The sequence below is a fragment of the Arachis duranensis genome, chromosome 5 (genome assembly GCF_000817695.3).
Source record: "Arachis duranensis cultivar V14167 chromosome 5, aradu.V14167.gnm2.J7QH, whole genome shotgun sequence".
Lineage (NCBI taxonomy): Eukaryota > Viridiplantae > Streptophyta > Magnoliopsida > Fabales > Fabaceae > Arachis > Arachis duranensis.
Window position 1 is genome coordinate 81733600 of NC_029776.3, and position 17906 is coordinate 81751505.

General features: G+C 27.1%; 2 protein-coding genes across 2 annotated transcripts in view; both read right to left on the minus strand.

Moving 5' to 3' along the window:
- LOC110281215 (pentatricopeptide repeat-containing protein At2g29760, chloroplastic-like) overlaps positions 1–5758 on the minus strand; it is a 77123-nt gene extending 71365 nt beyond the window's left edge. Inside the window, exon 1 of the mRNA XM_021142862.2 lies at positions 5653–5758. Coding sequence (XP_020998521.2) covers positions 5653–5737 — 85 coding nt within the window. The 5' untranslated portion in view covers positions 5738–5758. The remainder of the gene's footprint in view (positions 1–5652) is intronic.
- Positions 5759–6666: 908 nt separating this feature from the next.
- Positions 6667–17906, minus strand: part of LOC107489760 (F-box/kelch-repeat protein At3g23880-like) — a 12728-nt gene continuing 1488 nt past the window's right edge. The window contains exons 2-3 of the mRNA XM_016110522.1: positions 7112–7183; positions 6667–6966 (exon numbers count right to left, since the gene is read on the minus strand). Of these exons, the coding sequence (XP_015966008.1) occupies positions 6667–6966; positions 7112–7183 (372 nt within the window). The remainder of the gene's footprint in view (positions 6967–7111; positions 7184–17906) is intronic.

The window sequence follows — 17906 nt, forward strand, 5'->3', positions numbered from 1 at the left end:
ATATATATAATTTGTAAAATATTTTTTTTATCCTTTTCTATGTCATCTCTTTCATGATTCCATCCACCTACCAACTACTTTAAAAATGATATATTGGTAAAATTATTAAAATGTGAATTATAATTAGGATAAAATTAGTATCATAAAATGGCTTCTAATATGACTAAATTCTTTTTTATTTTGCATTATTTAATATTTTCTCTACAAAATTTCTAAATTTTTTTTCCTTCAAATGATAAATATAAGAGTAAAAGAAAAACAAATATTCTAACAAGAAAAATAAGCTCTCCTTATTTATTTATTTATTTTTTCTAAGAAACATGAAAGCACCCTTTTGTTATATAACAAACAAAGAATCAACACCGAAACAGGTAATGATTTGGTTCTAAAAAACAATGCGAGCAATGAGCCCTCTCTCTTCTTACGCTCTCCTTTTCTCTTCCTAGGTCCAGGATCACCAGAGCTTCCACCTGAATATTTTATTTTGATATGAGCTGGCAACTGCAAAGCAAATAAAAAGGATGATCAATTATTGGAAATCATTCAGTTCAACCAACTGATGGTTTACAAGAACATAAAATACATTTTGGAACATTCCAATGGCACTGCTTTCAGTGATATCATTCTTTGTAATTAGGCCTCTCGAGTCACTTTTATAGAAAATGTGAGAGAAAATTCAAATAAAGATGTAAAATTTGAATTATGTTAGTACCACAGAAGCAGGAGGAAGGGGTTGAAGGAATAGTGACCTCGAAATGTGAAAACATTATACCTAACAGGCAGTAATATCACATAGAACATGATGGGTGCAGTGGAGATACATCACTTTTTTTTCATCCTTGGTGTAGATTCAATGTAAGTCTCTGGTTTTAGTCTCTTCTCCTTTAAATCATTGCAGTTGTAAGTGATGAAGATTTTTTGGAGGTTAAAAGTCAGGACCATAAAAATGATGTTTGGGTATGTGGTTAGTTATGAATTAGGAGCATTAAATTTTAGGATCAAATATTGAGAATTTTACTTATAAATAAGTCAACTTCACTCAAGTCAAATTAGTTAAAGTTTATAAATGCTAAATATTGCTGAATTAGTTTTTAAAAATGGTATAAAGTTTTTACTTTTTCCTTCTCAATAAAATTTAATAGTTATATACAATTAAAAAGATTTTAAGTTTAACATATGTAGTTTTTATTGGTTTAATTATAAATATATATTTTCATATAGTTATCAATAAAATATTATCGCACTATTAACACAATTTGATTTTTGTAATTATTATCAACTTTAAAAGCCATATATTGTTATCATCATAATGATAACATACAAACTTTACACTTCTATCATGGTCAAACTCTAAAATACTTATAAAATCAATGAAATCAATGATGAATTAGAAATCATTTTGAATGATTTTTCAAATATTCGAATGGACCTAATGCATCAAACATAATCTTATATTACCGAGTATCGTTTAATTTGCTCCAATTTTCTCCATATTCTGGAAAGTTAGCAACTTATGCTACTTTTAATAATAATTTATTGTCCGTTCAGTTTACCAACATGCTACTTTTTGTGCGAAAAATATTTTTTTTAGTATAAGAAATAGGGTAAATTAGAGTATTAACTATTAAGTATAGACTTGTTTTATTAATTATCATTTAATTGTCTATATAAAATTATACATTTGAAGGTGTTATAAAAGCACCCTTTTGTTAATATAACAAACAAAGAATCAACACCTGAAACAGAAAATTGAGTTGGTTCTTCTAGTGCAAGCAACCTTAGAACCCTTCAAGGCAATAGCTTGAGAGAAAAACAATGGGAGCAATGAGTACAGCATAATGATTTATACAATATATCGAATTAAACACAATGAGCAATAAACACACTTAATAAAAAGACAAGCACTTACAGTCTTCTAAACAGTTTTATTGGTCACTCTTGGGGAATGAGTTTCTTGAAGACTGAGCTTCAGTTTGAAAATAGACATATTAAGTGGCTATATTAGAAGCAAAGGCCTCCCAAAATTTCGTATAAAATGTGCATCAATGACTACCTTTGCCAACAATGCCTGATTTTACAAATATGTGCAAGTTAGAGATATAACACGCATATAATCTCACATAAAAATAATAGTCACGATATAAAAGTTAAGTTTATACTTGGGATGAAGCGAGAGGAAGTCTTCTCAACACCTTTTGCAGGCTTGGAGAGCAATCACTAGGGGTGAAAAAAGGTCAGGCGGCCTGCCAGGGGCCTGCAGTCTGGCCTGTGTTTGGCCTGGCCTGGCCTGGCCTATTATAAAATAGGTACAGGCCTAGACTCTTTTAAAAGCCTTAATACAATAATAGGCCAGGCCCAGGCTTACTAATTAGCCTTATAGGCCTGTCAGGCCTGCCTGGGCCTGTTAAAATATAATTAAATATATAAATAATTATTTATTATTAATAAAATTATGAGATATTTTAAATTTATTATATTTTATTATAAATATTTTTGTATATTTTAAATAAGTTATTTTTAAATAATATTTTTATTTTTGTAAAAAAATTATCAGGCCTTTTAACTTGCTTCAGGCCAGGCCAGGCTGAATAATAGGCCAGGCCTAGTAATTTATAAAGAGCCTATAACAGGCTGTAGGCCAGGCTCAGGCCAATCAACTGTATGACAGGCCAGGCCTGTTAAGAGCAAAGCCTGACCTGGCCTGACCTGTTTCCACCCCTAGCAATTAGTATGAAACTGGGCTAATGAGGACCGGGACAATTTCAACTCCAAGTTGAGCAAAACAAAATAGATACTCAATCACAATGTTAATAATAAAAGAATTGTGTTTTGAACATAATAACCAAACTCCTCTCGCTAATCTTGTACAGCTGACTTTACAACAATCTTTTTAATTTTTTCTCTAAATTCTGACCATTCTTCAGCTTTGGTATTTTTCTGGTTTTCCTTTTGCCAAGTCATACTCATGTTACAAACGTGGTACTTTCTCCTTCATCACATCCATTTGAGCTTTGAGTGCCTTTTCTTCCACATAAACACCTCTCTTTCTCTTTCGAGTCGTGTTCAGTTCTTTTCGAGAAGCCATGATGTTAGCATTAGTAGTTCTGATTTGCTTTTCTAGCTCCTTTTTCATTTCCTCCAAACATGCCAACTTTTGCCGCAGCTCTTTTTCTGACGCTACCATATCATTGAACTGATTCTTGTTATTTTCAAGGTCAAATTTTAAGTTATCAGCTCTCGACAGTTCTGAAGCAGTGAACTCAATTTTCATATTTGCTTCAATGTAGCTACTACTACAATGTGCAAACACAGTTGAAGTTTCAGAATATCAATGCTCTCATTGCTCCTGATAAACCATTATTAGCAGACAAATTGGAGAGATAATCTAAGCTGGTTTTCATGATGCAGCAATGTTGAGCATCCAAGAACTCTGAAGCATCATTATTATTGATGGTGAAGTCCGTACTATTATCAGTGCTTCCTTGGTCTCTTCATTTGGGAAAAATGAAATAACATCTTTGCTAGGAGACAGAGACAAATCCTGGATTAGTGTAAGAATCACTTGAAATTGGCATAATCTTATAAATGCAAGATTACAAATTGACATGACCAGAAGCAAAAGTTTTTGTTGTATAACCTCATGTCTTCAAAGATGGTTCTTTTTTACGGGTCATTATTCATTGTTACAGCTTGTCCTGCATAGCTACCTTCTTGAAGAGTAAAATTTAGATCTTCTAGCATCTTATAGATATTGGCCAACTGAACACGTGACTGATTTCCTGCTGCAAATGTATGAAATCTACCACCGATCTCAACTTGGCTCCACCCACATTCTTTAACCAGTCCTTTACCATCTATCAATTTTCTCATTGCATGCGCCTCTTTCCACTTGCCGAATGAGGTGTACAAATTAGCCATCAATACATAATTTTCAGAGCTTCCAGGACTAAGCTCTAGTAACTTGACAGTAGCAATCTCCCCGAGCTCAACATTACCATGGATCCTACAAGCACTTAGGGGTGGCAAACGGGCCTAAACCCGCCGGGTCGGCCCGCGTAACCCGCCAAAAAAGGCGGGCTGGGCTGAAAAATCGGGACCGCCAAATAGCAAAAGCCCGCCTAACCCGCACTGCTTAAACCGCGAGGTTTGGCGGGCTTTGGCGGAGCGGGGCGGGCTTCCCCGCCGGGCTAAGGTTTTTTTTAGTGAGGGGGTATTTTTGTAATTTTTTGCCAAAACCTAACTTCTCCCAACCTAACTTACAAGAGTATGAAGATAAAAATTGAGTGTTTTGAATTATGTTTATGTTATTTTAGAGACAATATTTATAATTATATTTTGGATTATGTTTATTTTGCTTTGGAGAGAATATTTATACTTATATTTTGAATGAAAATTTGGTTTATAATTATATTTATTAGATATTTATAATTACAAAGACTTTAATGTTTGTGAATATAAAAAATATAATTTTTTATGCCATTAGAAATTATAAATTTATTAATATGGTTGTGAAATTATATATATTACTTAGTAGTTAATAGTAAAAAAAAAAAAGAGAGGAGCTTTCTTAAATTGTATCTAAAGCTAAATCAAGCGCGCCAACTCGACCAAGAAGATCTACCAAGCAAGTGCAGTGTTCTATCTTAGGAGTTATTCCAAAATCTTTTTGCATACTTAGGAAGTACTTCAATCCATCTTCTACTAACCCTGCATGGCTACAAGCTAGCAAAACACTGGTGTAAACAATAGCATCTGGAATTATCCCTTCTGTAGTTGTCATTTTGCGAAATAGGTCAATCGCTTCTTTCCCCATCCCATGAATAGCATAGCTATTTATCATGGAAGACCAAACAGTTAAATCTTTATCTGCCACTTTTTCAAATACTTCTTGGACTTTCTTGATGCTTCCACACTTGGAGTACAAGTGTATGAGAGATGTTTGGACTTGTAGATCGAATTCTAATCCATTTAGAGAAATATAATATTCCATCTCTTGTGCTATGCTAATTGATCCTATATCAGCACAAGCTGATATAACAGTAGCAACGGTTGGTCCATCTGGTCTAAAATCTGTCCGTACAAGCCTTCTAAACAAATGCAATGCCTCCAATGGGTGATCCGAATGGGCATATCCTGCAATCATTGATGTCCATGAGAAAATACTCTTTTTGATAATCAAATCAAATATCCTTCTAGCAGATGCAAGGTCACTGCATTTTGCATACATAGTTATTAGCAAATTTTCAATGGACTCCTCTTTATCACATCCACATTTAAGTACAAAAGCTTGAACGAATGAAGCTAATAAGAGATCTCCTACTTGTATACAACCAGATATAAGAATTAGAAATACAATAAAATCTATGCCAGTACTTTGATGCTGCATTTGATTGAATAAATTATATGCTTTCGCAACATGGCCAACTTTCACATAACCTCCCATAATAGTTGTCCAAGAAATTTTTGATTTTTCATCCATCAAATCAAAAACCTTCCTCGCTTCCTCCATTTGGCTAAAGTGAACATACATTCCCATTAACGCATTGGCCAAAGTAACTTGAGAATACACAAGTCCAAGTTTGATCAAGCAACAATGTATCGACATCCCTTGCCACAAAAAGCTAAAGGAATCTGAATCTGAATCCGAGCAACCTGACAAAATTGAAACAAATGTGGGCGAACTTGGCTCAAAGCCAAGAACCCACATATCTTTCAAGAGGCTGAATGCCGCATCCATAAAAATCCCACGAGAATAAGCCAAAATATGAATGCCGCATCCATAAAAAACCCACGAGAATAAGCCGAAATCATGGAGTTCCAGGATACGACGCTTCTGTGCGCCATTCCATCAAACACGTGGCGTGCACACTCAACATAAGTGCACTTAGCATACATGCCAACAAGTGCAGTTTGAACAAATAACTGAATAAGTCATCTTGGAAGCCAAGTCTCAGAATATGGCCATGAATCATAGTCCCATGAATCATGGAACCCAGGTTGGCACAGGCCTTTAGGAGCAAAGGGTAAGTGAAGGTGTTCCCATGCCCACCAGTGTGTGAAACCATTGAAGTGTATATGTTTAAGGTTTCAGTATAGAAGCCGTTATTGGTAGAATCTCGAATCATCAAGTTCCATAGGTAAAGGGGCTTTCTGAAACTGCTAAGTGATGCAGAACGCACTGCCATTTGAATAATGGACAATTATCCCATTTGTTTTCATTAAACTTCAGATATTTAAAATTTATTATTTTCTAACACCAGGAGTCTTATTTTGTTAAAATATGACACATAATTGACCATTTTAAAATATTAGAATGTAATACAAATCAACTTATCAAATGAATTTCAACTATCAACATGAATATTAAAATTAATTTTCATCTTAGAAAGTTTACATACTCTTTCTATATCCCATTTAAATATATCTTACATTTAAATTTGTATATTTACTAATCAATTAATTTCTTTAATGAAAGAGAAGAGGTTTTTTTTATAAATCCATGTACCAAACATGCTTGTTTTGATATTAATATTGTGAATTACTTTGCCCGTAATGATATGTAGTTTCTGATAAAAAATATTAGATCACATTTGTCGCCCATTCTCATTGTACAACAAAATTCGGATGAAAATGATTCAAGTGTAAAAAGCTTCACCCAAGATTCTTTCACACCAATTTCACCCAAATAGATATTTCAATGCGATTATTCTTAGTAAAAGAGAAAATCAGAGTAACAGACTTGTTGAGCACTACCAAACTTCTGATAGGGCTATCATCATTTTCTTGTAGCCAAACAATTGATGTGGTTTGAAACGTTTCAGTACTGAGATTAAATGACACAAGGACTTGTTCTTCTTCGAGTCCATTAGTGGCATACTCGCTACCCCACCAGTGGCATACTCCATTCAAGTACGCTATAGAAGCATTATCTATATGTTCCCTCTTAGTCATTTCAAGATCAAGTTTCTTCCAACAATTACTTTTTAGACTATAAATTTGTCAAATTGTTAGAACAGGCTCTTCTAAGAAAATGTGATCATAAATATAATATACACATTGAATCACTAGAGTCATCATTCACATTATCATAACCAAATCCATGAATACTTACTCGCCGATCAAAGCCGGGCTCATCTTCAGTAATACCCGGAGGTACGCTGGTCGGTTTTGGGGTTTCAAAGTCCTATTTTTACATCAAGAACTTCTTCATAGTGACATATGATACCATTAACACAGTCTAAAACTCTATAAAAACCATTTTCTTCAAACAGATTTGGCAAAACTAACATAACTATATTTTCGTACCTTTCTCCAAAAAGCAAATGCACATCATTTTCATAGACGTCTCCATCACTTCTTTCGTCACGAAAATATCTCCATAGAAGGAGAGACGATGAGTGAGTAGTTTTAGATTTTAAATTCTCGTAGTACATGCTCTTAAAATTAGAATTCTCAAGTAAATTTAGTCAAGACTTATGCACGCAACTAAATCGCTTCAAAGATTTAACAGGTAATTTTGCTAGAATTTTCAATACAAGATCCTTAGGAATCTGATTGCTATGGGTTGCCATTTGCGCTGAAGATGAAGATAGAACAATAGAGAATAGAGTTTTATATTTGTGGTGTGCCTCGTAAAATGTAATGAAAAATAAATTAGATTCCAAGTACAAGTTTAGAAAAATTTTAATGGTATTACATTTTTGTCGCTCTATTTATTTCTTTCCTAATCAAGATCTTCAATATATAGCACTAAACCTCAAACCAATCAAATTGATTGATTGGGAATATATATCACAAACCTAAATAGAATAAAAGGAAAGCCGATCTAAATTGTGAGCACTTAAATTGCATTTGCAATTACAAACATAAATGTATAATTATTACTTATTAAACTTAGTTTATTCTTAAATAATACTAGATTCTACTAGTTTAAAAAAAATAAATAACCTAAGTTAAAAATAATTACTTGTCATTAATATTTTTTTCATACAAAATAGAAAAGTAAATGAATTTTAAAATAGATCTAAAGTTATTGTTATTTGTGCTATGTTGTTGGGCAAATAAAATAAAAAAGAATTTTGGAGGTTAAATTAAAATGATGTAATTCGAAAAAACAGTAATATTAGGAAGATAATAAAAAATTAGAGCTGAAAATAATTTTATATCATTAATATTTTGCCTATACAAAATAGTAAAGTAAATGAATCTTAAAAGAAATATCAATTTATTATTATTTGTGCTACGTTGCTTGGCAACTAAAATAAAAAAGAATTTCGGAGGTTAACTCAAAATGATATGATTCGAAAAAATAGTAATGTTAGAAAGATCATAAAAAATCACTTCAAACTTGTTTTATTTAGCATTTATTAATAGTTTTATAATTTTAAATAATAAAAAAATATAATACAAGATGAGAAAATGTCATATCCAACTCAAAACTTTAAGCATCAAGTTAATATGTCTCTCATCTTATATATTCCTCACTTATTCATATTTATTTCGATGTAGGATTAATTCCTTATACTCCTCATACTTGCAACCTTAACAATAATTTAATGATAAAATAATTAAAAAATTAGATGTAGAAAGATATATCATTATCCAATTTTTAAAAATGCAGAGAAGCATTGAATCAAAGATAACAAAAGTGGACGGGCAAAGAAGGCGAAGAAAAGAGAAGACTATGCTATTGTTAAGGAAAATAGTTACTTATTTTAGACAAGTAGAGCTGGACTTCCTGCGTAGTGTCCGACCTCCTTAAAAAGATTGGGTATATGATGGAAGCCATTCCTTTGAGTTGAACCTTTATCTTTATTGGGCCTGACTTTTATGCTCTGGACTAAGGTATGAACAGTTAATATTAAAGATATAGAATATATAACTAAAGAAAAATAGTATAACCTAAAAAGAGGTAGAAAGATTAAAAAAAGAAAAATATCAAAACAAAATTCAAAAAAGAAAGTAAGCTAAGGTTATAGCATCTCAAAAAAATATATATTATACAACAAATTAGAGAACTATCAATGCAAATGTATGTCTAAAAATTAAGAGTACATTATATATTATAAAAATTAAGAGTACATTATACATTATACATTATATATCTTATATTTGAACCATAACTCTAATGGTATAGTCTTCTTTTCTCACGTAAAAATCTCGGGTTATTCAAATCTTATTCCTAACTTTGAAAAAAAAAAGAAAGCGAAGAAGAATTTTTAAAGAATAAACTTAATGATATAATAAGGACATACATTTAAAGAATAACTTAATTATAAAGTGATCCTAAATATTAATTTTGGTTAAATTTAAAAAATCCAAATTAATAGTGTAGTTAATTAGTGACTAAATAAAAAAAAATTGATATGTCATAGAAGATAAATTACGTGTTAATTGATTAGAAATTATCTCTTTTTTTTAAATACTAGTGTATAGATTTGTGTTTTATACGAGCATAAAAAGAAATTCATAATAAATAAATATATTTCATAGTATAACTTTTTGTCATATATAACTAATTAAATTGATGATATATGAATAAAATTAAATAGTTAACTACCATAATATAATTTATGAGCATGCATTACCCAAATTTTTTTACTATTCAATATTTAGAATTGTATTTGTCAAGTAATTTAAAATAATATTATTTAATTATTTTATATTTAATATATTGTAATTAAAAATAACATTTTAATATGAATTTTTATTATAATAAAATTTACAACATAATAATTAGTCTTAATGAATAAAAAAGATTTATATTTTTATGTATTTATATGTTTTATATTTAGTTTAAAAAAATAAAGTGTTGCATTTTTCATTTTAAAATGTTCTATATTAAAAAATATTTATTTATATTATAATATTTTCTATATTTATTAAAATTTCTCAACACTCTTCTTTTATAGCTTCTTTTTAGTTTCATTTATATTATGAAATCCAATTAATCATAAGAGTAGCATATTTAATGCATATATAGTTAGTTTTTTTTTTTTTTACTTAGATAGGAGACTCGAACACACAACCTCTTAATTGAGTATGAAAAAATTATGTCATCTGAACTATTACTCATTGGCATGCATATAGAGTTAGTTGTGCTTATTTTAAAAACATTTTTTTATGTAAAATTGTATGTTCGAATTAAAATCTAAAATAAAAAAATTAGCATTAAATTCCTTCTTGAACATGTAATAACAAACTAAGCACTCATCTAAAATTTTCACCGAAAAATAAAGGATACCCTTATTATACTTTTATTTCTAAAAATAGCACATACAAAAAAAAAAGAAGAAAGCTGAAAATAATATAAAGATTTTTAAGTTACAAATACAACAAACAAATTAAATAAAAGCAGGTGGTAGCTAGCTATTCAATAACTAAGTCATCTTGGAAGCCAAGTCTCAGAATATATATAGCCATGAATCATAGTCCCATGAATAATGGAACCAGGGTTGGCACAGGCTTTTAGGAGCAAAGGGTAAGTGAAGGTGTTCCCATGGTCACCAGTGTGAAACCATGGAAGTATACATGTTTAAGGTTTCAGTAAAGAAGTCGTTATTGGTAGAATCTCAAATCATCGAGTTTCATAGGTAAAGAGACTTTTCGAACACACTGCCATTTGAATAATGGAACATTATCCGATTTGTTTTTATTAATACTTCAAATATCCAAAATTGATTCGTGTGATATAATTTATTATTTTCTAATACTAAGAGTCGTATTTTTTAAAATATGAAACATAATTGACCATTTTAAAATATTAGAATTAAATAATAATAATTTATTTTAATATAAATGAATAATTTTAAAAATGTATTTAAAATAATATTTATATTTTTTTTTAAAATTTAGTTTATAAAACCTTATTTTAAACTTTTAGCAATTACTTTTTAAATTACGATCCTTTTATTCTATTTTTAACTTCAATATTTGGAATTCTCACTTATTTTCATATTTATAAAAATAACCTTGTACTTTTATAAAATATTCATTTTATCTATGTACTTTATTTATTACCCAAAATATCTCAAAACTTATACAATTGTAAATTATACCTCGATTTTTATATACAAATACAATATTATCCTTCAAAAATAAATTGTAATTACTAATCTTTTTTTTATACCAAAACCGAAACCCTTAGCTTTTTTCTTTCAAAATATTACTTATGCTTTAATCTGCTCTCAAATTTTTCGATTACCGAGTTTTCACGGTTTTTAGTTTAATCTTTCAACCACCAATCTCATCAATTTTCTCAAAATACCATACCACAACAGTCCTAAAATCATTAAAATAACTACAGCTGAGCTGCTCCTCATAACCAAATCAATAAATCACAAGCAACAACAATAATTCAACATAAACTCATTCAAACTCAAACAATAATCAATCAAACCAACATTCACTTATCAAATTCACATTTAATTATTATAAAATTACTAAACCTACCTCCGTAAAGAAATCATAACAACAGAAATTTCGGAGAAATTTTTCGACCAAGCTGTTGAAAAAGAAAATGTCAGAAATTATCTATATCTCCTAAAATTCTATTTGGCCAAACTTAAGAAGAAGAAAGGCTACACCATCATCAATTTTTACTGAACAAAAATAATAGCAACATATAAAAAAAGAGAATACGAACACTTTTATTAAATTAAATTTTTATTGAAATTATAGACTTCAAAAAATCAAAACTTTTTCAAAAAATCAAAGTTGAAAGCTCGAAAATTTTTACGATTTCTCTCTCTTTCTCCCACGGTCTCTCTTTCTTTATTTTCTTTCTACTCTACTTAGTGAGTTTCAAAAACTAAAGTATGTATATGAATGTATCTATATATATAAGAAGCATTGCCGAATTTAAAACAAGTAGTTTATTATGATTTCAATCATAAATTACAATTATGATTTAAAAAAAAATTTGATATGATATTACATTTTTTCTCCACTTCACTATTAATATATTGATATTACAAGTCTATATTATAGTATTTTACTGAATCTTGACTGAAAAAGAAAATAGTTACGTGTTCTATCCTTTAACTTATTTAATACATCATGTACTAACACTAATGATATTTTTTTTTAAAAAATATATTGATAAAAATAGATATAATATAATTATAAATATAACATAAATAAATAAAATATATAAATAAATGTGAAACCAATATGTTTACCAATGTCTTTGTTAAATTTTATAAATTAGAGAATAAATGATGTATTCGGTTGCTTGGTGATTACATAGATAATCAAGTAATTGGATTGTAAATTGATCTCATAGTGTACATCTTATTTTTTTTGTCATTTTTTAATGAAAGTGAGAATTCAGAGAGTAAGTAGTAATACATAAAGAAAAAAAATTTGCACCACAACACATAATTATTATTAAAAGAAATATTCATATTAAAATTTTACATACTGCAGATCATAAAGATCAATCATAATGTACTGATCACTTCTCTCTATTTTTGACCATGATATAAATTTTTTTTCCTAGTCAAGAATTCAATAACATTTAATTGAACAAAAAAATTGAATTAAAAGTACCAAATTAAGGACAAATGAGTGAATAATATAAGAAATTATAACTTCGTACGTGTATAAAATAAAGAGAATTTACTGATTTATTTTATGTTAGATGATAAAACTAACAATAATATATTAACAAATGGATATACTTTTAAAAAAATTCACAATATAATTTCAAATATTTTCATAAATAAACTGTTAAAATTTTTGTTATCGATAAAATGATGCTATTATACAATTTTTTCGCAAAACCTAAAATCAAAAGGAAAATAATTTTGTGTGGGTTAATATAAATTAATTACGTACCAAATAAGTAGAATCGTTCATTTGTTTGTTTTAATATATCAGCATGGGCAAGCAAATTAAAATGATTATCCGAAATTTTAAGATCATCGATTGTATCTACTATACGTAACTCCATGTTGAAACATATTTTGCACGTGTGTACAGTCAGAAGATATATTTCGCTTGATTTCTCAATCTCAAAATTTGAGAAGACATAGACCTTCCTTTCTACCAATTCATTCTCAAATATTTTTGTCAAATAATTCTTGATTGAACAATAAATTTTATCGTACTGCAAAATAAATTAAATGTAAAAGTTATTAGCATTTACAAAAGGTTTTGTAAAATTTTCAATTAGATCCCTATATTTCTTTTCTTTTTAATTGGGTCCCTGCACTAATTTTTTTCAATTAAGTCTCTCTTAGTAGTAATTGGCTTACTTTTATAGGGACCCAACTTAAAAAAAATGGTATAGGGACCTAAATAAAAGGAAAAAAAATGTAGGGACCTAATAAAAAAATTTGGTGCAAGGACTCAATTAAAAAGAAAAAAGTATAGGGATCTAATTGAAAATTTTGCGAAATTATAGGGACCAACAGAGTAATTAAACCTTTACAAAACTATCAAAAGGAATTGTCTTTGACTTGTGAAATGGTGTATTTATAAAATTAACTTAAAATATAAACTACAAATATTTATAAGAATTTAATTTTGATGTACTGACAGTGTAAATAATTTTACACGTGCATCTAATTACGTAATGACACATCAATAAAAATAAATACCTTTCACATTGACTGCGTGAATAGTCATCCAAAAAAACGGATGTGATTGCACGACAGTATAAAATGCTTTACACTATTAGTGCATCAAAATTAAACTCTATTTATAAATTGAACTTAGCACTATTTGAAAAAATTTAGTAAATGAATCAACTAATTTGGTCATCTATTAGAACTATTTCGATGTAACCTGTCTTGTTCTTGTCAAACTTGAATGGGACTTTCTATAGCGTTATAATTCTTATCTTTATTTTTCATACTCTCTCTTTGTATAATCTATTATAGGTGATAATATTGATAGGATCGTAGTCAATAGTCATTAGGTATAAAAAAAAGAATAGAATAATGACTATGTGAAAATTATAAATTTTTTAAATGATAAACATGAAAGAAAATTTATTATTGCTTATTATATATACTAATAATATGTCAATAATTTTTAAAATTTACTAATAATACTAATAGTTTAAAGATAATTTTACTATTGTTATAATAAATTTAGCTATTACTCTAAATAAATAAAATAAATAATATATCTGAAAATTAAAGAAAAAAATATTATTGGTAATTATGTTTGGAATGTTTCCATGTTTTTTTTTGTTTTTTTTTTGTTTGTCATTCTTTCAGTATTGTTAAATCACGAAAACTCTAAATTTAAAATATAATAATAAATATGTCATGTGATAGAAAAATAATAAACTATTTTAATTTTTTTTACGTATTTTTATATATTAGCAAAAAACAAAACTACGTATTGTGACTCTTTTTTCTTTTTCATGCCTTAATCTTAATTAATCAATCATTTGTCCACACAATACAATTAAACTTTTAATTGTTCTAATTTATTGATGAATTATATTTCTCTTAATAATTGCATTACTAATCTGAAATACAAAAAAAAGTGATACATATATCAAAAAAAAAAAACAAAAAAATCATATTAAAAAGTTTAAAAATAACATATACAAAAAAATAGTCATAATATATAAATTGAAAAAACAATTTAAATTTCTCTAAAACTAATTTAATCAATTACCAATATTAGAACTAAATTATTTAAATAATATTTAATATACTCTAATCCTTAGATACATATAGATTAGAGTCATTCTCGTAACAACCAACTGAAATAACATCATAAGATCGAACACTTAGAATCCGTACAAATTCAGACTATCTTTTTTTTAAATTGTCAAGTTAAATTGACTTTTGTTCTTCTCAATGGTATCGTATTAATGCACCAGAAGGCCGGTAGTTTCTAAAAAAAATCACAATATATTATAAAATTATTTTTAATATAAAAAGCTTAAGAGAAGAAAATTTAAATATAGTACCAATCTTTGAATGCACAGATTTTTCAAAACTGAACCTAAATTGAGGAAATTCAATCTCATTATATGCTTCACTTTGAATATTTTCGAACAAAAATAGAAAACATGGAGGGGATGTGACTTGAATTTGACCTACAAAGTTCTTTAGAAACAATTGTCCAATCAAAGAAGAATAACAGATTAAAAAAAATGCTTTGATTCATATATTTAGACTCACTAACCACAAAGAAACACTATATATAACCTTTAGTAGTATAAAAATAATTATAAAAATTAATTATTGCAATATCAATTTACTACTATGAACGTTAGTATTATATTTATAGTAATTAGAATTATAAATTTATATTTAATTTTTTATATAATTATAACTGTATTATATTATAAAATATAAAAATTGAAGTGATTATTATATAATTTGGATGGATTGGACTAAATATAAAAATATAAAATAGAATTATATTATTAAATTTTGGTAATTTTAATTAGTTAATAATATAAAATAATATAAAAGTAGCATAATTGAATAGTTTTGGTTGATTATACTAAAAATATCGAAAAATACTCTAAATAAAAAGTCAAATTAACTTTAATATTAAATTCATTTATACGATTTTAATTTTATATAATATTTAGATAATAGATTAGTAAAAGCAAATGGAATGATGACTTTAATTAGTATTCGATAAAATATTCATTTAAAATAAAATAAAAAAGTAAAAGTATGATATTATTAAAAATAATACATTTTTATGTTTAAAAAATTACATTTAAATAAAATATTTATAAAATATAAAATTTAGAGTAACATAGCTTCATGAATATTAATCGTTAATCAGTTATGAACTAACATAGAATTATAATACAATTTATTTATGAAAAAATAATCAACAATTAATATTAATAAATATAAAACTCATCTAAACACTTTGATTTAAAGTATGAGGGGTTAATTATTATTCATTATTAATAATATTTTGTTCATAACAAAAGTAAAAATATAATTATTCACATTTAGATTTTAGAAGAATTAACGTTATAAGTAACAAATGATCTATTTTATTATGCATATTATAAATTAATGAATTAAACTAACTGATATAGTGAACTATAATTAATTAATCGATATAAATTATAATAAATTATATAACATTTAAAAAGAAAATAAAATGAATAAGAAGAAAATAAAAAGAAATAGAAAAGATATAAGACTTCAATAAAATAAATTGAGTGTAAGAGTTTTTTTTTTGGTAAATTTTATATCACATCTGTTTCAATAATAATAATAAATAAAAATATGTCAACTTGATATCTAAGAAAAAACGATGAGATAAAATCATAATACAGTTCTAAAGTAAAAGATTATATTAGAGTATAATATCATTACACAACACAAATTAAAAGTAATTTCACACTACAATATACCACAAACAGGTAAATGACTTAAATTTAAATACGAAACAATTTTTATTTATGCATACATGATAACACTATGGTTTATAAATACTTCATGGATAACATAGCATATATAGCTCCGAATGATGAGCACGGGAGTTGGAGAGTGTGGTGGTTTGTGTCCACGATAGTTGCCTTCTTACAACGACGCTTCATATGAAGAAAGAGAATTGTTGTAAAAGCTATCTAATAAAAGAGTAACTGGTAAACAAATGATATTTTCTTCTAGCATACATGGTCTTTTATAGTGGTAAAATAAAAATGGAAGGAATTAAATTTTATATTTTTATATTAGGAATAGAATTTGATATTTATCCCAATAAAATTATTATTGTTATTATCAATATAAATGGGTTACCATTAAGATAACAACTTGCCACTAATAAAATTATTCGATAATGAATAAGAATTAGAAGAGTATCAATATAATTAAAATGAATATAATTAAAATATTTAAAAATATTTTTGATTGATAATTAGTTTAATAATGCATTAAATATTATTTTATATAATTATAATAAAGATATTTTTTAAATTAGTATAATTATGCATTATTCATTAAAATAATTAAAAATATTTTCGATTAATAATTGGTAAGTAGTTTAATAATGCATTAAATATTGATTTCATATAATTATAATAAAGATATTTTCCTAAATTAATATAATTATGCATTATTCATTAAATGCATTCATTTTGGAGGAAAAATGGGTTCATAAAAAAGTAACACCTCACTTTCATTAGTTGAGGGAAAATCCAATTTTAGTATATTAAGTAGATAGATAAAATTTTAATAATAATAATACACGGGTAATTAATTTCGAGCAAGCCCAGTAAGCTAATTAATTAGATTTTATTCGTTTTTATTTATCTTATTATCTAATAAATTAATTATTAATCATTTTTGTAGTTTATTCTCATAAATAACGAATTTGGAACCTCAATTTACGATTGATTGGCCAAATCTAAATAACAAAACACGCAATAGGCAATTTTGGAAAGATGAATGAAACAAATATAAAACTTGTAGCTTGCTAAGTTTAATCAATTTCAATATTTTAGATTGCTCATTGTTCTTAAAAATAAATTGGATATCTGGAACGTATTCAAAAATGCTGAATTAAGTCCTGATGCAACTACAACTTATAATTATATTGACAATATCAATATAATAAAGACTAAAATTGATCAGATTGAGTTTTAACTTGTGTGCATAAAATTTTGGAGTGATGTATTATTATTTGAGGTTCACTTGTGTCTCAATATTAATAGAGTCAGATGTATCGCATGTCCTAAAAATACAGACAGGGTACTACTTTATACAAAAAAATATTCTATTAAAATACTCTTGTGATATTTGCTTGTATCCAGTTATTATTATTATCTTAGTGTGAAAAATAGGGATCAATTATTGATTCTAAAAACATAAATATATATTAATAATAGCAAATAGTGAACCTTTAATTTGAACAAAATATTACATGTACATGCACAACGAAAGTGTTTGTTTAGGCCCGTTAAA